General features: G+C 33.2%; 2 protein-coding genes across 2 annotated transcripts; both read left to right on the top strand.

Annotated features, from left to right (window-relative positions):
• Positions 1-1,516: 1,516 nt before the first annotated feature.
• Positions 1,517-2,806, top strand: LOC137390425 (centrosomal protein of 128 kDa-like). The gene has a single exon (XM_068076758.1). The coding sequence runs from the start codon at positions 1,517-1,519 to the stop codon at positions 2,804-2,806; it is 1,290 nt and encodes a 429-aa protein (XP_067932859.1).
• Positions 2,807-3,335: 529 nt separating this feature from the next.
• LOC137390424 (interaptin-like) lies at positions 3,336-22,222 on the top strand. The gene is made up of 15 exons (XM_068076757.1): positions 3,336-3,482; positions 4,818-4,961; positions 6,172-6,386; positions 7,406-7,599; positions 8,821-8,942; positions 10,269-10,502; positions 13,525-13,664; positions 14,054-14,234; positions 14,815-14,998; positions 15,795-16,004; positions 17,029-17,282; positions 18,164-18,346; positions 19,348-19,536; positions 20,900-21,067; positions 21,686-22,222. The coding sequence occupies exons 1-15, from the start codon at positions 3,336-3,338 to the stop codon at positions 21,992-21,994; spliced, it is 2,874 nt and encodes a 957-aa protein (XP_067932858.1). The 3' UTR covers positions 21,995-22,222.
• Positions 22,223-22,852: the final 630 nt, after the last annotated feature.

The following is a 22,852-nucleotide window of genomic DNA, read 5'->3' as shown; positions in this document are numbered from 1 at the left end:
TTCATTGCCCATGTCCTGGCTGTATAATTGTATAGAGATGAATAGGAAATCTACTAACATTGCTAGTGTGTAGTAACTAAACAAGGAGCAGAACAGAACAACTGAAACCTTTCAAATTCATAACATGAAAAAGAGTTTGGACAGTTGAAATAAATTAAGAGAAAAATATAACAACTGTAATTAAAGTGTTTAAATGTAAAATAATTAGCAAATAAAGGTTGGCTAAACAAAGTCTGTTTTGCTACGATTACAATTAGAAATTATTTGGGAATGATACAAATAATACAAACTGAGAAAGCAAAATAAAAAGCATAAATTTGTTGAATGAATAGTAACAATTACTGCATAAAAGTGTGTGTATAAAAAGGTCAATATACAATAGCTTCAGTGAATTTAGTGGTTATGATCTGCAATAAAATATAACAAACCAATTTAATTTACTACATGCAGTATGTACTGTAGGGAGTTTCTACCTTTAATACACCGTATAAAATAAATGTAGAATTTAACTAAAATAGATTTTGCTTACTAAAAACATGCTTAAAGCAAGGTTTTATTATGGATTATTACGCAACCAAACTTCAAAATTTTTATTGGCTAAAATTTTATCGCCTACATGTACCTGTTTTCGGTTTCGCTTTCATTATAACATACGGAAAAACGTTGAACATCTTTTAATGTGCTGTGAAGGTCATTTAGACAATTATAGGCATATAAGCATCTTAGGTTTTTGTCTTGAAGGTAATAACTCTCCTTGTAGTACATTGTAGTGTTACATTATCTTGAAGAGCATAACCACAAAAGACACTAATGTTATTGTAGGTAACTATAGTTACTAAGATTAACATATTGTTTTGTTACTTTTTTTAATTATGATATTTTTGATGATTTTTCCAGCACGTGATTGCATTAAATAATTACTATGAGTTTCTATACCACTCTATATATGTCTATAGCCTACGTTGTTTTCACCTTATGATGCCAGCACTGAAACGAACTAAAATCATATACCTGTTTATCAAACAATTTTTTATTGTGGTTGTAACAAAACCAACTATATTTAGCCATTACTTTCAAATATTTTCACATTTACATTTAAACACCTTTACATTTTTATTTTTCCTCTTAATTTATTTCACCGAAACACTTCTTTCAAGTTATGAAACTTAAAAATTATGGCTGTTTAAAAAGTTTTAAAACTTTTACAGTTGCTCTCTTTTTTTCTTAATTTATTTGAACTGCAGAAAAAGATTTTTCTTATGATATGAAGTTTAAAATTTAGAATGACGAAGTTGTTGTAATGGTGAATGTTGAACGAGAATAAATTTTTTGTCCAAAGACTTTTTTATCACCCGGGCATTCAACTAATATGGTTATATATATAAATAAGTCGGCAAATCAGAGTTGAAAATGTTAAAAATAACAAAACAGCCAAATACCTATTTATCATTATAAAAATTGTTTACTGATTTATTTATTTAGGGCAACTAGTGAAGCACAACCTCAGAATTCATTTATGGAACAAGAAAATCGCCGACTTGTTTCCAAGCTGGAGGTAGCAACCAACGAAATTGATGAGCTCAAGCAAATGCTACACGCTCGGAAGCAGTCAATAAAAGCGCAAGGCAATCTCGAAAAAGAGCACTTATTGGCAGAGAACCAGCAATTGAGCGGACAACTCCGAGACTCGTTGCAGGATTTGGAAAGCTTTAAAAAAGAGTGCGATATTTCGGTAAGAATGTCAAATGAAGAAAAAGATAGTTTACTCTCTGACCTAAATATAGCGCAGAAGGATTTGAGTAAGACAAAGGCGCTGTTGGCAAAGTTGGAACAAAATTGTGCATTATTACAAGAAGAGAAGGAGAGAATGATAGAGGATATAGATCTGTCATCTGCAGCAGAGAGAACTGAGATCACTGCTCTCAGAGAGAAGAATAAAAAACTAGAGAACAAGAACGCAGAGATGCTTGCAGAGTTTCAGACCACACAACAACAGTTGTTAGATCGTGAGAAAATTTGCAAGCAGCAGAATGTTCAACTAAAGAAGGAGTTAAACGAGAAACAAGAGGAGTTGGAAGAATTGGTGACAGCCTGTGAAGATCTGAAACAAAGAATGGTAGACCAAGAGGCCGAGCGTAAGCAGTCAAAGGACAAACTAGAAAAGGAATTTACAAAGAAGCAAACGGAGCTGGAGGGTCTGATGAAAGGCAACAAAAAGGATTTCGAGGAAGAAATGTTAGAAAACCAGCGACTCAAATCTAAGTTACAGGAAGCGAGAGATGAAATCGAAAGCATACGACTTTCTTTAAACCGACGTCATGTATCTGCAACGACGCAAGCCAAGTTTGCAGTTGATGAGAGATCAACTAGTATAGACAGTAATCTGCATAGAATCGCGTCTGCAGGCACACAGGCAGCCGCCACGTGTGAGAATTGCAATCTGTTGAACTTGGAGAAAGATGACCTTCATTCCAAACTGCAAAACTGTAGAGATGAGTTAAACAGCTGCCTTTCGGCCACAGCTGAGGCGCACGATTCTCTCAACTCTCTCAAATTAGAAAATGACAGGATGGTGCAAGAGCTGTCACAAAAAAGACAAGAACTAGAGCACATCAGAGAAAGTTTCAGATCCGCGGAGCAGCAAGCTTCGCAGTCGGCTTTTAGCTCAGAAACGCTTCCGCTGCAGAAAGCGATATCTCTACCTAACCGGACAGCGAGCAAGGGCTCAAAACCAGAGCTAAATGTTCCTCGCCATTCCAGTAATCTTCTTCCAACCAATACTCAGTTTCACCATGAGGTAGAGTAAATGTTTTATATTTAATACATGTTCAAAATTAAGGACTGAAAATGGTTACCAAATGATGTCTACCAACTAGTTGTTTGAGCTGACACTCCTTGATTAGTGTCAGACATTTGTGTTGACAAATTGGCTTCTTTACTTGTTATAGTTCATAAAACAGAATCTTTACTGTCTCTGAAACTCTGCTGCTGACGTTAGTGCTGTCTAAAGGTTTTTGAAAAGCTTTGCACTTGGGCTTTTTAAAAAGTTAATCTCTCCATAAAATACAGTAATTAAACTTCCCGAAGAAGTCTGTATTTTATCTTTTTAAAATGTACAGTAATTAAACTTTCTGGGAAGTTCTATATTTTAGCTTTATGGTAAGGTCGACTTTTTAGCTAAAAAGAAGGTTCAGTTTTCCACCATACTAAAAGGTCTTTGTATTTCGTTTAAAACAACAAGTAGCATGACTTATTTGATTGGCTAGTGCTTGTCACCACTAACAACTGTGTTATAATGGCAGGACTATCAGCGACTTTTAATGAGGGAGCAGGATATGGAACGTCAAATAGCCGAGTTGACTCAGAAACTGCTCGACTATAATAAGAAAAAGAAAATAGAAATGGATAATTTCAATCGTCTCCTCGATGAATGTAACAAAGAAAAGGAAATCCTGTCCGAACAGCAAAAGAAAAGCTTTTATGTAAGCTCTATTTCTCTATTTTATTTCCTACCTTTAATGACTTGTACAATGTTATATAATGACTTGTACAATGTTATATAATGACTTGTACAATGTTATATATTGACTTGTACAATGTTATATAATGACTTGTACTAACAATGTTATATAATGACTTGTACTAACAATGTTATATAATGACTTGTACTAACAATGTTATATAATGACTTGTACAATGTTATATAATGACTTGTACAATGTTATATATTGACTTGTACAATGTTATATAATGACTTGTACAATGTTATATATTGACTTGTACAATGTTATATATTGACTTGTACTAACAATGTTATATATTGACTTGTACTAACAATGTTATATAATGACTTGTACAATGTTATATAATGACTTGTACAATGTTATATAATGACTTGTACAATGTTATATATTGACTTGTACAATGTTATATAATGACTTGTACTAACAATGTTATATAATGACTTGTACAATGTTATATATTGACTTGTACAATGTTATATAATGACTTGTACAATGTTATATATTGACTTGTACAATGTTATATAATGACTTGTACTAACAATGTTATATAATGACTTGTACAATGTTATATAATGACTTGTACAATGTTATATAATGACTTGTACAATGTTATATAATGACTTGTACAATGTTATATAATGACTTGTACAATGTTATATATTGACTTGTACAATGTTATATATTGACTTGTACAATGTTATATATTGACTTGTACAATGTTATATATTGACTTGTACAATGTTATATAATGACTTGTACAATGTTATATAATGACTTGTACTAACAATGTTATATAATGACTTGTACAATGTTATATAATGACTTGTACAATGTTATATATTGACTTGTACAATGTTATATAATGAATTGTACAATGTTATATAATGACTTGTACAATGTTATATAATGAATTGTACAATGTTATATAATGACTTGTACAATGTTATATATTGACTTGTACAATGTTATATAATGACTTGTACAATGTTATATATTGACTTGTACAATGTTATATAATGACTTGTACTAACAATGTTATATAATGACTTGTACAATGTTATATAATGACTTGTACAATGTTATATAATGACTTGTACTAACAATGTTATATAATGACTTGTACAATGTTATATAATGACTTGTACAATGTTATATATTGACTTGTACAATGTTATATAATGAATTGTACAATGTTATATAATGACTTGTACAATGTTATATAATGAATTGTACAATGTTATATAATGACTTGTACAATGTTCAATAGCCAACTGCATCTTTTTATCTTTAAAGGAGAAAAATGCAGAGATCGAGAGGCTGTATGAGGAAGTGACTAAAGTGAAGAGTCAATCAGCTCTCGGTGAATATGAGCAATGCCTAGAAGAAAACACAGCCCTGAAACGTCAAACCAATGAATTGCAGCTCGAGTTTGACTTGGTAAATATGATTAGTCAGTCAGGGTTTATATCACAAACAGAGCACAAATTGGAAAAGAATTTATATTCAAAGGCCCTAACAGCTTTCTTAACATTTTCTTTTTAGAGATACCCAACAATCCTACTACTTATGGCTAGTTTACAATATTTGTGGTTATAAATTTATTATATAATACATATATTATATAGTAATATATATATTATATATATATTATTATATACTATATATATTATTATCTATATATTATCTTATATAATATTAGAGGTTACATTAAATTAGACGGTCTATAATAGATATCTAACATTCTATCAAATCCAATAATCTGATCATTGTTACATTGATAGAGAAGAACAGAAAGACAGTCATAGGTATGGAATGAATGAGGGAACCTACTGAAAGTTGGCAATTGAAGTTCCAGTGACTTCTAATTAAATCAAACAAGTGTTTTTTTGCTATCAAAAATTTCAGTGAGGTTTACAGTTTTCGAATGTCATGGCCTTACGCTGGGAGAACCTGTTAAAGTAACTCATTCCTACAACATAACAGCTTGAGATGATTCAAGGTCAATTTTGTTCAGCCAGATGCCACCAAGGCTTGTGTTTGATTTGACAACCATAATTTATTTCTTCACGAATTGTTGATGTATAATTCAATAAATCAACTTAGGTGACAATAGGACAGGAATTATTTGAAATGCTATTCATTTTGTTAAAGCAGTTGAGACTTGTGTAGCCATTGTTTGCATACTTCATTTGATTTGAGCACCTTTTAAAACTTTCATTCAGTGACCAAAGAACGTCTGGTTGAAATGAAAAACTTTCTTACCCAAAAAATATATAACCATTGAGAATGCTTTTCAGCTACTTGGTGGTTAGCTAGTTTTTATTGCAAGTTATAATGTACTGAGATAGCATTAATTATATGAACTGCCAGAGAAAACTTTCAAATCTTGTTAGAAAATTGAAATCTTTAAAGTTGCTAAAGAACCAGTTTTATAAATATTAGAGTCATATGAATCTGACATAAAGAAGGTAGGACAGTAACCAAATCTATGCAACACTTGTGACACGACAGACAACTGTCGCTAGTAGTAATCTTCTCCACCAAAATTTTAGAATTTTAAGCTAGTTACAAAGGTTACTAAACAAGCTACTGTCAATCCAATTGCCAATTGCATAGCTAATAAACCAATCTTATCACTTGATCGTAGCTAAAACACAGGGCAGAGTCAGCGGAACAGAGTCTCAATGACATTCCTCGGTTGAAAGCAAAAATAGCTCAACTAGAAGCAGAGGGTGAAGAACTTAGGAAAAAGAAAAGTATCGTCGAAGCGGCGCGAGAAAAAGACGAACTCAAAGATTTGGATTATAACAAACTCAAGCATGAGCTCAAGATCGCCCGCAAGGATATAGAACTATATCAGAAGTAAGTGTAACAGAAGTAAGTGTAGCAAAAGTAAGTGTAGCAGACGTAAGTGTAACAGAAGTAAGTGTAGCAGAAGTAAGTGCAACAGAAGTAAGTGTAGCAGAAGTAAGTGTAACAGAAGTAAGTGTAGCAAAAGTAAGTGTAGCAGACGTAAGTGTAACAGAAGTAAGTGTAGCAGAAGTAAGTGTAACAGAAGTAAGTGTAGCAGAAGTAAGTGTAACAGAAGTAAGTGTAGCAGAAGTAAGTGTAGCAGAAGTAAGTGTAATAGAAGTAAGTGTAGCAGAAGTAACTGTAACAGAAGTAAGTGTAGCAGAAGTAAGTGTAGCAGAAGTAAGTGTAACAGATGTAAGTGTAACAGAAGTAAGTGTAGCAGAAGTAAGTGTAGCAGAAGTAAGTGTAGCAGAGGTTGTACGCAGGAAGTCAGTGTGCTACTAACATTACTAACTTTATTCTTACTTTTAGCAATGGTATTGTCTCTATATATGATATCCTAAAATCATTATATGTAGCACAATTATTATTTGAACTCTTAGCAGTGTTGTTATAACTTTCAAACATTCTGTTAACATTGAGCAATATAACCGGTATGCAAAACATTATATCTCATCAGGCACACTAGTTTATTTATTTGTTAGTAGACTGGTAGTTGTCTTGTTAACATCACTCTCAACATAGATGAACTCTAAACTAGTAGGCTGTTCTCATAGGTTTCTGACTCTCTGAAAAGTTGTCTGTCATGATAGACACTCTCATTAGCAAATTAAAGTGATGACTGCAAAAGCTTACGCATGCTTTACAACTTTAAACAACAAAGAAAATAAAGTTCATCTCATCTATGTATAGACATGTGAGCAGAGTGCTCTTCTTTGTAACTATGTGTGAGAACTGTTGTATTAAAAGGAAATTAAAAGAAAATTGTTAGGTGATGAAAAAAACCAGGTAGAAGCTAATCCAAGTTGTTTCTGTTGTAAACAAGCAATTTCACATTTTTTTGCTGTACGGTCGAAATTATTACACAGTGGGCAACCCCCCAGCGGATCTACAGCATACATAGTAAGAATGAGAGATGAAACAATTCTTCAGTTGCATGAAAAGATTGCTGACCTAGAAAGGTTTGGTCAGCAGTGCCGAGACCAAGGCTTCACTCCTAGGTCCAGCACTTCAACTCCCAGAACTAAATCTGGACATGTAGACGATAAAGCTGAGATGCTTAGTAAGTTGTCTTTATTAGTTTGTTATTCTTCATCATTTGTACTGATTATTTAGCTGTGCCACAACTAGACGTTTTGTCTAGAAACATTTATATTTCTTCTAGACATTTGTAATAAATTATTAGTGTATCATACTTTTTCTTGATAAACACAAGTTAAAAATAGCATAAAGCTATGCACTGTGATTTAAAGTAGTTTCAAAATTTTATTAAATTGAGAAAATCTGTTACTGTGAGGCAGTTTTGGAAACTTTGTATTGAATAATTCTAACAGTAACCGTACTACAAAATTGCAATAATAACTGTTAAAGCTAAAAAACTCAAAATAAAGTTGTTTTTAGAAACCAGCATATAAACAGTTCACACAAACAACTCAATCTCGATGATCACAACTCTTGGATGTGGGCTACAGTTTCAAATTTTTTATTTTGATAGAAGATTCACAATGTGTTTACAAATTTTACATCACACAACTGTGCATGTAAAATGTCTTTCTGCAGCTATCCCGAACACAAATAACTTGAATCTTTACTTAGAAGATTTTGTACCTTTAGCTCAGTCTAATTGGTTATAATGATAAGTTAATAGTGTCTTTAAATTAGGGTCACACAAATATACAATGCAATGTTATGCTACATGTAAATGCGTATTTTAACTCAATTGACGGTTTCAAGATTTTTCATGGGTTGTGTCTCCATTTTACATGACAATTACAAGTCCTCAATTCATTTTAACTTACATGATATGAGCCAATAGCTTACAACCTATAACAATTATTTTGCAAAGTTATCACTAGCTTTTTGAACAATGTTCTTCTTAATATTTATTCTCTTAACAGAGAAATATATTTTAAACGCTATATGTTGAACCATTTATTTGATTTGATTGTCTAGCTGTTGCACTTTTTATGATATTTGTATATTATAATTGAAAAAAAAATTTCAAACTAAATTTATGCCGAATGACATAATAAAAAATGGATACTAAAATTAATTTTTTGCCAAATCAGGCTCTTTTATTGGTTGCTTTATGAAAGTAACTGTCATTTGTATAGGAAGCTTCAGAAAATTTAAAGTCCATTAAAATTCTTTATAAATAATTTTTTACTTTCATGTTTTATATAAACAGCTTTTATGAAGTTGTATACTCTTTAAGGTAGTACTTGTTTTTAGCTGTTGTTGATCTGCTGGTCCTGGTCATACATCATTCGGTGTATAATTTCAGTGATAATGACTGAAGATTCGACCAGAATGAAAGAAAAGATTGACAAACTCGAAACAGACAATGTCAAATTAATTGAACTTATCAAGGAGAGAGACGCAAGGATATTTGAGATGCGAGATGAGGTAAGTTACTTGAGATTAAAAATAGTATGTATTACTCTTGTTTTATGAATCTCTGAGTTGAGGGAAGAGGTAAAGAAAATCATTGAGAGACCTACAAAACATATAAAAAGCGTTAAAGGTAAAAATCTAGCAATGAGTACATAAAAGATAAGTTCACTAACGAAAATAGAAAATGGTGAGGATTGTAACAGTTTGGAGAACGTAAAAAAGTTTGACAGCTTTCAAATAAAACGCTAAAGTTTGTTATGAAATGCCACAAAAGGAAAGACCATAAGTTTTTAGCAGTTTTTAGCAGTTTTTAAATCAATCTCCAGAGATAATTGTGATAAATAAACATAAAATGAGACACAATAATGGAAAATAGAAGACATTGTGTACGTACAGACAAAAGTAAGTACAGACATTTTGTAAGTAAAGACAAGATTGAGTTTAAATAATTTATGTACAAGCGTGCCTCATGACTATTTTATGAGCTGCACCAATTGACAAACTAAAATACTTCACAACAACTTTCACTGTTACCTTCTCTCAAATTGAACAAGCTTAATAACTGCTTCAATTATGTTAGAGGCTCTCACATCACTAGGTCTACATGATCTCTCTTCATCATCAACTCTTGTCCTGCCTTCTTTAAACAATTTTGCACACTGTTAGACATTTTTCTGGTTAAAGCGATCTTCTGCGTAAACATTCATCATTCTCCTGTAAAGAGAATTTTCTTTGTGGATTGTAGACTGTACAATCCACAAAGAAAATTATGTCAGCCATTAGTAGAAATTATATAAACTTTCAAAAATCGATTAGGCTTCCATTTATAATAGAACTATTTTTATAAATAAACTAGCAAAATGCCCAGCTTTGCACAGGTATTAAAATCAGCTTATAAACAATGACAGGCAATTTAGTTGTCTGCTACTTGCCATTAGCCTGGCGCATTGCCAATCGCTAACTCGATTGAGCTTACTAATAAGAGCCATGAGAGAAAGCATAAAATTATGTTGTGCTGTAACGGAGAGCAGTAGTGTATTTTCACCCACATTGATATATATCGCCCCATGAAGCCATCAATCTCATGTAGCTTAATTGGTAAGGTATTTGCCTTGCAAATGGAAGGTTTGAAAATCAAATCTTCTGCTATACAGATTCTTCATTCCAATATTTCAATATGTATAACTGGAAAAACCAAAGTACAGACACACACACAACGACTGCCGTTTATATAGTAGATGCACATATAGTACATATACACCTTATTTATTGAATGTCTCTCGTATATACCGTTATTCATATTAAATAATACTTCATCCTGTTTCTGGTTACTGATAGATTGAGTGGTTGATGAAAGGTTCGGCCCAACAAGAACTCATTACTACATATACTGAGAAACTGAGGCAAGGTGAAGAAGAGATGGGACAACTCCACCAGACAATGGAGGCGCTCACAAAGAGGCACTCCAATCTCATATTGGCCAAAGAAAATGAAATGCTCTCCGTGAGGACAAACTATGCCAAGCAGCTTTCTCAGCTTATCACTGAGTGTACTAGCAAGGGCCAGTCACAGGTATCAGCAGCCATTCAATGTATTTAGCTCCTCCTAAACATAGACATTGTCATATATAGGCCTACTTGTCAGGTTATAGGTTGTTTTACTGTAATACCTTGAGATACAAGCTCAACGCATTCAGGGTCCTATGCTCATACGACAATTCCCTTGCATGTTAAATCATTTTTCCTTTATATGAAATAACTAATGCTATTTAACCTATTTACGCCCTTAGAACAAACATCTAAAAACAGGATATTAAAATGGGAAAAATGTTGTTAGTTGTTCTAATTCACAAGTCGCGCTTACAAAGCAAAAATATTTATCTAGTGGCTATGATCTGACAATATTGTTGAATATTTACTAGTTGTTGACATTGACCAGTCATTATCTTGTATTTGTATATAGCCGTTGTCAGACTCTTTGTTCATATTGGCTTAAGGTAGGGCCACACGAGACAAAATTCTCACGAAATCGGCGAAATTTGGACGAAACGATTCGTACGAATTGACATTTGGACGAATTCGTCCATCGTTGGTTGCGCACGATGAACGAATCCTGAATTGGACGAAACGTCAGAAATTCCTACGAATCGTTGTTTGATTGGTCGGTTGAAAAGGTTAGTTGAATGTTGAAGGCCGTTTTCTTTTGCGCATGTTTGGTCAGATCTAAAAAAAGATAACGATTTGCGAGTTTCTAGCCCGCAGTTCCTAACTCGGTTTGAAAACTGTGTACTGTGTTGGCGATTATATGTAATCAGTAGTACCATGGACGTAATGGATTTATTTAATAGAAATATAACTGTTTTGTAGCTAGACTAATATTTGCTGAAAAGTCAGGTTCCAATATGTATTTAATATAAATATAACTGTTTTGTAGCAAGGCTAATAATTGCTGAAGTCAGGTTCAAATTTGTATTGTAATTAGAAAAAAAAGTAAAACGGTTTTGTGGGCAAGCCAAAACCTGCTGTAGTCATACAAAATAACCGTTTTGCAATGTAGTACATACGTAATAGTTCGTAATAATATTATCAATGTACAAGCTCTATTCAAAAGTATACTTGAAACCATTTACAACAACAGCCCACTACAACTACTCAGTGCAACTAGCAGCAGTTTTTATAGTTGCGTAGAAACGACCTTATTAACGCGCAGTTATATTGTAGGCGTCGAAATTAATTTGCGTGTACATTCCGCAACCGATTTTAGGAATTAGGAATTGCGACTAGAAACTCACAAATCGTTATCTTTTTAGATCTGACCCGCGTGTTTGTACTAAGCAAATGATTGAAACGGAATCGGCTTCAATTTATCACCGCGTTATGATTGGCTAGATGGAAGTTAGTTTCGTACGAATCCATGGTGGGGAAACTCCGTGTGGCAGGTCAGAAATTTCGTACGAATGGAATTTCCCAGATTAGTTGAAATTACACGATACGTGTGGCCCGGCCTTTACTCATCTGTTATGTAATTCTTATGTAATAATTCTTTACTCTTTTGCCTCACTTATGTAGTAAGTCAGTTGCTGTTTAGCTTTCGAATATACAAGAATAACAAATATTACTATTATTATGTGCTTTACTGTATGGGGTTTTGCCTTTGAGAGAGATAATAGTGGCTAATGGAAAAGACTTGAAGGCTACACAATCGATACGCAACACTTTTGTGACACTGTAACATAACCTTTAAATGCAACTTAATGAATTTGACTTAATATAGACAAACTTGAAAATAAGTTTAATTTCATGTTACTAAACTAATTCTAATTTTGTCTTCATTTTTAGCTTTTTCTTCTGCCTTGCCTAACTTCGTCTTCACCTCACCTTCACGAAGGATTCAATTTTAGTTGGCCTTTTTAAATCTCTTTTGATCTGATAAAAATGATCAAGTGCTGCTGTTTTTGTAAGCGCTCTCTAATATACTCAGCTATCTAGCAATCGTATCAGGAACCATCTCCTATGCTCATATGCTCATATCTCAAATTTGATTTGTATCTCAGGGCAGAAATTAGCTCACATTCTTTCTCGCATCTCAAATTTTTCATATGTTGAAACAATCGCTTGTCAAGGTATGACTGTATTTACTTATTGGTGTAAACGATCAGCTTCGGGTGTGGTATACAATTATTTTGTTTACAATTCAGTGTTAAAGGCTGGTCATGTAGAGGGGTTTGATTGGTTCAAGTCTAATCAGTCTAATAGACAACTATAGTTCAAAAACATTTAGTCTATAACCGATTCGTCCAATATACCATTTGGTCTAATGGTGGTTGATCTAACATTGGTTTAAAGATGAGGATAGAAATACCAAAATGTAAATTAGAAACTTATATTTAGTAGACAAGGTGAAATAGTGGGTATTTTATTCAACTACATGTAAATTCAGGCAACTTTCATGTAAAAAAATTTAATACTAAAATACTATTCATTTTATGCTTTTTTTGTAATTTGGAAATTTTCTTCAAAATTCCAACAAGTGCAGAGATCACTAATATCTCGAACTGTCGATGCCATCCATGCTTTGAAGTTTTTCTGACTCGGATGATAACAAAAAAATAACAATAGCTAGAATAAAGAAATTTGGCACATTAATTAGACCAATCTGTATATGTAAACCAATCAGCATAGACCAATCATTTGCACCAATACAGAGTTCTTAAAACTGTCAGCTGCTAGCAGGTATCTGATATCAGTCTCGAGTAGCCATTTGGAGAATTTGGCTTCTAATGGGTAAAGGTCTAATTAAGGTAACCTTTTCTAATCTGAGGTGTTGTCAGATTACCTTTAAAACTTATAACCAATCACTGTTTATCATTAGCCAATACAAATTCTTAGGTAGGAGCAGATAACACCTACTGTAATGCGGTACTTACACTGTTAGCCGTAAGTAAAGAGTTGCTGTTCAATAAATTAATGCTAGAGTTGTACGGTGAACTTGTGTACAGTGGACACCCAATTGTGTACAGTGGACACCCAATTGTGTACAGTGGACACCCAATTGTGTACAGTGAACACCCAATTGATTTTCAACTGTTCCACAGGAAGTTGAAATGAGGAAACTTTGTAACGAGCTCGACAACCTTGAAAAAAGAAACTTTGAGCTGGAGAAAGCAATCAGAGAATATGAATTTATGAAATCTGAGCAGATCCCCAATCTCAGGGCTGACTTAGAAGCTCTCAGGTAATTGGGATTTACTCTAATTTATCAAGCTATAATGTCACGCTTACGGAACTCCGACTAAACAGAATTGCTTTTCTTAAAACTTTTACTTGCGGAGACTTTCATAAAGTTTTGTCTGAACCTGTGACAGAATATTCGCATCTTAACTGATAGTAAAAATTAATGTGATTGCTTGAGTACAAAATTAAATTATCTTTATTATGTAAGTACAGAGACGGTCTCACTAGTGTGTAGATACAGGAAGTTCTCACTGTTGCATGTACACAGTAAGTTTTCACTATTGTATGTGCACAGTAGGTTTTTACTATTTAGTGCACGCAGGAAGTTCTCAATACAATTTTGTTAAAAAAATTTTCTGTTAGGCATTTCCAATTTACAAATTTTTGCAGAAAGTCACGAAATGACCTCCGAGCAGAGTTTGATCGTTGCAACCAGCAGCTGAAGGAGGCCCTGAGAGAGATAGATATCCTAGAGAAGGATAAGGTGAATACAGCCAAAAACCATGAAGTTGAACTGGCCAATAAACAGGAAGAACTGGCTATCGTTAAATCTGAACTTGATGTCAACCAGGTACGTTGTGGCACGTAACACAACAATGTCTGTTAATGTGTGTTAAAATTTGTGTTTGCAGGTTGTAACACAAAAAATAAGTAATTGTCTTTTCTATGTTCGTAACAACATAAATTATCAAAGTGGCTTATAAATTCTTCCTGATATCAAAAGAATTATTATTTAGTATCATTAAATAAAAGTTATCTATTTAGCAGCTGCTGTAGGGTTTTATCAATCTAGCTACCTGAGCATTTTTATCTGGCAGCTATGAACTACATCAGAGACCACATCATCAGGTATTAATCTTGTTCCTGCATGACATTCACAGCGCACCAGACCGCCAGGTACTATTCTTTACTATAATAAGAGCCGTCTCGATCCGCCCGTCTGAATCTAATGTTGAGGAAATTGCGTTGTACTGGACTTAAAATAGCACTTCATAACTTGAGGTTTTACAATTGAAATACTTTCAATCAAATTTGTTTCTAAAAATTTACAATTTTATTAAATGAAGCCATCAAGAACTATTCGCAATAACATATTTCTGTTAAAAGCAGCAGAGATACAAGTAGTCAATTGATGTGCCTCGTTGTTTTAGACTAACAGGTTGGCAATACAGCAGCAGCGAGAGCTGGAGACTCAGAGACTGAGAGATGAACTAAACAATATGGCGGCCAGGTTGGAGGAAAGAGATGGTGCTGTCACACACTGGAAGATCAAACATGAAGATAATAACAGACAGATAGCTGACATGGAGGAACGACAAGCTCTCATGTTGAAAGGTTAATAAACCCAGTTTATTTTTGGACCCCTTAGCTCTTTACCTCAAACATAATGCGTAGATAACAGCTGGTACAAAACTTTCTACATTCCGATAACCTGCTAATATGTGTCACAACATTAATTTTGAAAGGTTTCCTTTGAAATCGCTTAAGCATTGCAACCAAGTGTGTCTCTCTTTGCATTCATTTAACATTTACATAAATTTTTTTCACAAGTGCTGAATGTGCAAACATGAAAACTGAATTTTTATATTTGTTTTATTGTTTTTATATTACGTTATTAAAGACATAATACTAATATCGCTAGCAAAACCGTTCAAACATGTTTGGTTTTCACAAAAAAATTTCACAGCAAACGGTTTTCTCTTCAGTCAGATTTCGTTGAATATCTAACGAAATGTTAAATAAGGAATAATAAATGATAAAATAAATAAAAATAAGGATTTCAATTGATTTAAACTACTTCATCATACATGCCCAAGGTTTCTCTGAATTTCTAAAAAGTTCTCAGTTTTAGCTTTGTATTTTTGGTCATGGTTTAAAAATGTTTTGGATTTTTTTTAAATAAACAAAATACTTTCCCACAATTCACAAAAATGTAATTTTGTGTTAATTGTGTTCTGCAACATTTATGTTGCAGACTCACAACACAGCATTAGGAAAGGCAAAACGTTTACCTTGCAACTCACAGTTTAAAAAAATTATGTAATGGCTACACTATCACAGCTTCCTTTTTCCAATATAACAAATACCGTGTTTCCCAAATCTATTAGAGTTGTCACTCCTGTTTAACCAGCAAAGAACAATGAGATAAACACTCTTGCCAAGCAAGTTGAGGAGTTGTCTAATCAGGTTGACAAGGCATCCTCAGTTAATGACTCAGAGCTGTTCAGACTTCAGTCCCAACTTAAGGTATTCCAGAGGAAACATATGGATATACTGGAGCAGAATGAGACAACTCTTAAACTGAAGGAGGATGAAATGAAGCGTCTATACTCTGAAATAGGCAAGTGATAACCTTATAGGAAGTGCAAAGCGTTAACCTAGACTAGCAAGCTCACGCACACATGATGACAAATTGGAGTATTTTAATAGAGATATGTATAGATCTCAAGCTACATATTGAAGAGCAGTATCCTGAAAGGATTTCGATCAACACTTGCTAATTACTTATCAAGCTAAAATTGAGCCAATATGGCCAAAAGTTAGCAAAAAGCTTGTGAGAAACTTGATAGATGTCACAAATGTTGATTGGTCAATTTCAGGAGTTAGCTGATAGCAACAAAGTAGCCACATAATATAACGAATAGAAAAATTTTATTTAAATCGGAAGAGAAGAAAGGCACAAGTTTTTATTTGAACAAAAATCATGATGTAATAGCTGAACCTTATTTTTGAGTTTGTAGTTGAGCTTTTTTAATTCTGACACATTTCATAATGCTCAGTTTGAATTACTGTTATATATTATTACATATTAATATTATAATAATCTTTGCAATGCAGATGAATTGGAAAACCTTTCCTTTTTATTCTGACTTGGTTTTGTATATAAATTAATTGATATGTAATTTATTTGTAATTGAGTTGCATTAGGTCAATTGCAAATAATTTACAGTATTTATTAGGTAGACCAAATTAATCTACAGCCCTCATAATCATTTAGCCCTGTTATTCTTTGTATAAAAGTTCAAATGACATTCTCAAACAGAAATTAAACACATTATCACTTTTCCGACTGTCTATTTCAAATGACTGTGATTTTGAAACGGCAATTAGCTTATTCCTAAGCTATAACCTTTTTAACTACTGAAGAACCAAAACAATTTTGGTTGCCAACACAATAGTTTTTAGAGACCTTAATAAAAAAGAATATTAGCGCCAATGACCCTGGATGAAACAGTTGGTAGGTGGCGGCAGTGCTCATAATAAAGGATGACACTGTTGGCAGGTGACATGAGTGTTATTGACACCAGATCACACTTTTGACAGATGGTATGGATTGTAATGACACCAGATAATACTTTTGACAGGTGATATGAGTGCTCACTTACATACTGTCAACAAAGACAAGGAGGCAGAAATTCAAAGGCTTCGTAAAGAGCTGTCACTATTGAAAGAGGAAAAAAACGCTATATTGGCAGAGAGCCAGGCAACTATGCAGGAAAAGCAAGCCGAAATACGTAAGCTAATGGTAGACACGGAGAAAATGGAAGTCGATGCGGCCAGACTTCATGCTAACAAGAACCAAGAGGTTGCCTCTTTACAAAGTGACTACAAACAGAAGGTTGGCAACCATCAAATTCACTAACAAGTAGCAATTAATTATTAGCATCTAGCAAGTTATAGCTAGCATTTCTATATAACAATTGATAGTCAGAAATTGGCAACTGGCAATAAAAAAAACTAGCTGTATGTAATTATTAGCATCTGTAGCTAATAAGAAAAATGAGCATTTAGCAATTTAGGGTTCGGATTGGAATTATCATAAATGCTAAATTCTCACTCTAATATTGTCTACTTTCCTGCTATTGTGTATTTTATAATACAGATGGTAAAAGAGCATAATTATAATCTTGATGTTATGAGATTAAAATGATGTAGGAGACCATTTTGTTGCTTGCCAAAAATTATAATATTGTTCATGCAAAACAGATACAAAGCAAAAAAGCAGTCACTGTTTGAGAGTACTTATAAAGAGCTGTGTACTCACTCTAATGAAGTATGGATACAAATTAGTGTCAAAAGTGAGTCTGCTTTTAAACTCCCAAATTAAAGTGTGTTTTGTTTTAGTGGGATATGTACATTGTCATCCATATTAACTGATACCTGCAAAAATCAAGAATAGGTAACCTTTTGTATACATATTGAAAGTATAGCTCTACCCAAATCTCTAAGCCGGCTATTTTATGTAAATATTGTCAAGAGGTAAGAGGGGCTTTGCCAACATATTCATTTAGTTCATTATATGCCCTTATAGTTGTCAATATGACAGGTCATAGCAGGTCAATCAAAAGCAAATGTTCTTTTTGACATGCCCTTACATCATGTGGAAACTTAAGCGTATACTGTTTACTCTAAAGTAATCTACTATGCATAAACCTTTTCATCAGCACTTGAAGTTATCATTCTAGAATATTCCATTCAAGCATTTTCAATTTCAACTAGATGGAGCAGTTTATGACAGACAGAGCACATCTTATAGCGATCAAGGACAATGAGATACAGAACCTTAAACAGGAAATAGATAAACTATTAAATGAAGCGAGAGATGGAGGCAGTTCGATTGCTGAGATGAATAAACAAGTGTTCCTTTTAGAACAAGATAAAGCTGAACTCCTCATGCTCAAGGTAGATATTTTTATTTGTTGATAAAGTTGTCTGCTCATTATAGTATATGGCGTAGAGAAGAGACAACCCCGCAAGCAACAAAGTCGTTTTTTAAGAAGTGGTAGAAGTCTACTGAATAAAATAATTAGCTTGAAATCAACAAGCTAAAATTGCATCGCATCAACTAAGATAGCTAGTTTGAAAAAGAGTGATTGATATTAAAATGTTTTTGATTTATCTGTCATGTTTCTTAATTGGAAGAAGCAGCCATGGTTGCTGACCTGTGATTGGTATACGTAGTAAATTGGAGAATGCTGAGTGCTTTTATTATATAGGCTTACAGTGTGAGCTGTTGTAATTACTCAGTGCTTATATACAGCTATTTAAGAAGGGAGCAGCCTAAACTCAAAGTGGAATAACAACACATTTGTGCAGCAAATTAATGTTGATGTGATGACCTCTACGAAAGGATTGTATCATAGAAATCATAGATATGCAGAGTTATCCTCCCAATTCTATTAAAGCTATTTAATATTTCACTGTTGACAAGATCAAGGCTAAGATGCAAATCATTGTGTTACCCATTCTCTTTATTTTAGCTAAAAGTATCATTGTGAGATGTACTTTAACTCATGTTTTTGTCAAACTATTTTTACCTGCCTAGCTCTATTGTGAGACTATTTTACCTGCTTAGCTCAATTGTGAGACTATTTTACCTGACTAGCTTTACATTGAGACTATATACTTGCCTAGCTTTATTGTTAGACCATTTACCTGCACAGGTTCACTCTCAGATTGTTTCAACTGCTTAGGCTTTGATGAAAAACTGATTAGCATTGCTACATACATATTTAAAAGTTTTATGTCTTATTTTGAATACAACAATAAATATGGAATATATAAGTTAATGTCATAGAATTTATCAACATATTGTGGGTGTTTAGGTATCACCACTTTCATATTCAATATATGGTATGTTTGCTCTGATAAAAACAGATTGACCCCCATTCATTCATATACAGGATCAGTGGCAGTCAGACATGGATAAGCTCTACAACGAGTACGAAACATGCCTCGCTGATAAGGCTGACTTTCAAGAGATGGTCGACCGCATCAGCCAAGAAATGGAGGATCGAGTGGAAGGGCTGAAGCAGGAGCATGCTGAGACTATCAAGGCCAAGGATGTTCAGATCAGAGATCTCTACACCAAGGTTCCTACTTCTTTAGTCATTCAGTTTATTGATTAAACCGTTTTTAAGAGAGCAAATGTAGGTATAAGCGAAAGGTACACAAAAAGCAAAAGTGGGTAGGCAAAGTTTTCATATTAGAATAATTGGAAAAATTTACTCATCAGGATAATTTATTATTTTTACTTATCAAGATAACTGATAATTTTGCTTATTAAAGCGATTAATAATATTACCTATCAGAATAATTTATTATTTTCACTGATCAAGATAATTAATATTTTTTATTTATCAGGATAACTGATAATTCTTATTTATCAAGATAACTGATAATCCTTATTTATCAGGATAACTGATAATTTTTACATTACTCAGTTGAATAATTTAGACAAAAATTTAATTCACTAATCTTCTCGAGTCACGTATTTAGAATATTCACAAGATTTTAGTAAGAGTAAATATATTAGTGGTATTTTAGTGAGGTTTGTTTAAATATTTAATTGTTTTGATAACAATGATAAAATATGTTATTGTGGCTTAAAGTAAATTAATAGCAATATGTATTTATGTTCTATAGCTGAGATTAAAAATGAACTCACACAATTAAAGTGATGCAAATGAAACTAACATCAATGTAGAAGCATTAAGCTTCAATTTGATGTAATTTTGGTCTTTGTAGACCTGCCCAGTCCAGAGATATAATAGTTTGAATAGTATTTTTGTAAAACGCTAATATTCAAGTAAATGTGCGATTATGAGGTCTATAGTCGCACATCGTCAAAGAGAGTGACCCAATAGTGAAGCGTAACTCTGCAAGTTGAATCCAATACCCAAAATCAGTAATGATAGAGATAGGCAGCTGTGCAACTAGGGATGTAATTTTAACAAGTATTTTTATTTTGAGCTTTTAATAATAATAAATTTTTGTCCATTTTAATCTTAAAACATCTTGATAGTCAGATCAACTCAAACATTAGAAAAACAATCACAAATGATAGACAAATACCGATACTTTCTGATAAAATATGCTAAAATTTTGTGTAAGTTTATCTTTAAAACTGTTTGTAAGTTATACTCTAAAAGTAAGTACTATACTTATACACTGTAAAATCAATGCCGGATTATAGTTTCTTTTGCTTTAAAAAATACTTCCAGCGAGTTGAAGTTGTAATATCCTGTAGGTATAATTCTATGTGCATTTTACCATCTTGTTTAGTTTAGTTTTTAATTGAAGCCATCTTCAGAATGTGATTGTTGCAAACTAGTTGTTGCATTTTTGAAAGTTAGAAAACTTGGTGTGTCTTACACATCATTAAAGACTACTGTTTTGTCAAACACTCGATATTCTGAGTAAGGATGACCTCAGCCCAAGGTGTTTGACACGCAGGTAGAGCGGATTGCAAAGGAACGAGGAGATATGAGCTCTCATCTCCATAAAATACTCCAGGAAAAGGAGGCTAAAATCTCTGAGCTGTTTCAGAAGCTTGAAGAGTATGACAGGTGCTTGGATGATGCCGAGCAAACATTTCGATCAAAACTTCATAAAAAATCACAGGTGACTTTTTTGAGCTTCTATTAGCGGACGAAATGTTATAATATGCTGTGTGTTGGGATATAATGTATTATAATATATATTTAATAGATGTTATAACGTTATATTATTCTTTTTGTCAAAACTCTAGATAATTTGCTGAGCTACTAGAATTGTCAACTAGCTGAAAGAGGAAGGGACAGTGATAAAAAGTTTATTTTATATAACAGCTAAATGTGTAACAGCGGTTTACATTTAGGCTGGTTTTTGTTCTTTTGTGTCTAAAAGACAGTTTTATGTTATTCTACAGACAGCTTTTTGTTTTTTCATTAAATTTTGGCACTTTGTAATTCAACCACTTAACTTGAGGTCAAAACTTTGGTATTGTTAAAAAATTCATTTTTTTGTCGATATTGTCTTTGTAGGTTCGTAAAAATGTACTTTTCAGTATGTTATTCTTTCCCTGAATTAACCAAAATCAAAGTATAGTCCAAAATGCAATCTTTACCTGTATCACTCATATTTGATTTTACACAATTTTACAGCATGGGATATTTCAACATTTTTAAATATAAAATAATTGGGACTGCTACATGTAAAATTTTGCAACTCTCATAATAGCAGCAAGTTTTTCTTTGTCAGGAAATAAAATGGTTGAGGGAGGAAGTACGGAAGATGGGTGAAGAAGGAGTACGACTCCTTGACATGAGAGAACAAGAGATTATTAAAATGAGAGACCATCTCAAGGAAATGCTCAAGGTGATGGAGCACAAATACAAAGGCAGGACATCCAGCCATGTTCTCATAACGCGTCCTTCTCAGGTACCTACTCCCGAGCCACACCTCAAACCAGCTCTCAAGTCCAGTAAATCTCTAAAGGGAGTTCGAATAGGCAAGGCGAGCAGCTATTCAATGACCTCAGCCAGCAGAACGAAGGTCAAACGAAAATAACATGAGATGTCTGCGCACAAAAATGATTGTAGAAAGGAGTTGTCTGCTCATAGGGTTTTATTTGTATTTGTTGATTTCTCTTTAGTTTATTGATTTTCTAAGCTAAGATCTACTTTTGTTAAGTTATGGTATATTTTGTTTACTCGTTGATTTCAAAGCAGTTCATCATAGGAAATGTGTCATTTTTCTTTCGACAGAATTGAAATTAATATATTGGTGTTGATTGGAGTTGCCTTCTTTTTACTAATAATGTTTTACTAGAACACAAGGGCTGGTAAGTCTGCAAAAATGAGAATTGTTCAATTGGCCATAAAGTTGACCGTTTTTTTTTGCATAATTTAAAAACAATGTGTGAGGCATGGTATCTGCTGCGTATAGAACATATAGTCATGGGAACATCAAAGAGCTGTTAAAAAATCTTACTGTTGCAACAATGTAAAATGTTGTCATAGCAACAGTGTGAGATACTGTAATCAATAAATTGATTACTAGTGATTATTCTCAGAAAAAAATTCACAACAACAATTGGGAAATTCTGTGTTCTGGCTTGTAAAAAAAGTACGGTGTCATTTGTGATGTCATCTGTAATCTCATTAGTGATGTCATTTTTCATGTCATTTGAGATGCCATTTACAATGCGATTGTACTTGATGGTAAAAGTTTTGAAGCAATATGCAATCATGACAGAGCAAGTGCTGCATGACTCTATATAAAGAAACAGGCTGTTAAACTACACTTCATCATTATCCACAGCCTTGTACACCAACAGTCAAAAATAAAAATAAACAAAGTTCGTTACTTTGAATTCCTGATTATTACAAAGGTAAGTAATATGTAAGTAATAGGTAAGTAATATGT

The sequence above is a fragment of the Watersipora subatra genome, chromosome 3, assembly GCF_963576615.1.
Source record: "Watersipora subatra chromosome 3, tzWatSuba1.1, whole genome shotgun sequence".
In the NCBI taxonomy this organism is placed as follows: domain Eukaryota; kingdom Metazoa; phylum Bryozoa; class Gymnolaemata; order Cheilostomatida; family Watersiporidae; genus Watersipora; species Watersipora subatra.
The sequence above is the reverse complement of the archived record's forward strand: the minus strand, read 5'-3'. Positions and strand labels throughout refer to the sequence as shown.

Coding starts and splice junctions, on each gene's coding strand:
- LOC137390424 (XM_068076757.1), top strand. CDS start 3,336: ATGGAACGTCAAATAGCCGAGTTGACTCAGAAACTGCTCGACTATAAT. Junction 4,962..6,171: donor TGCAGCTCGAGTTTGACTTG/GTAAATATGATT, acceptor ACTTGATCGTAG/CTAAAACACAGGGCAGAGTC. Junction 14,999..15,794: donor ACAAGCTCTCATGTTGAAAG/GTTAATAAACCC, acceptor CTGTTTAACCAG/CAAAGAACAATGAGATAAAC.
- LOC137390425 (XM_068076758.1), top strand. CDS start 1,517: ATGGAACAAGAAAATCGCCGACTTGTTTCCAAGCTGGAGGTAGCAACC.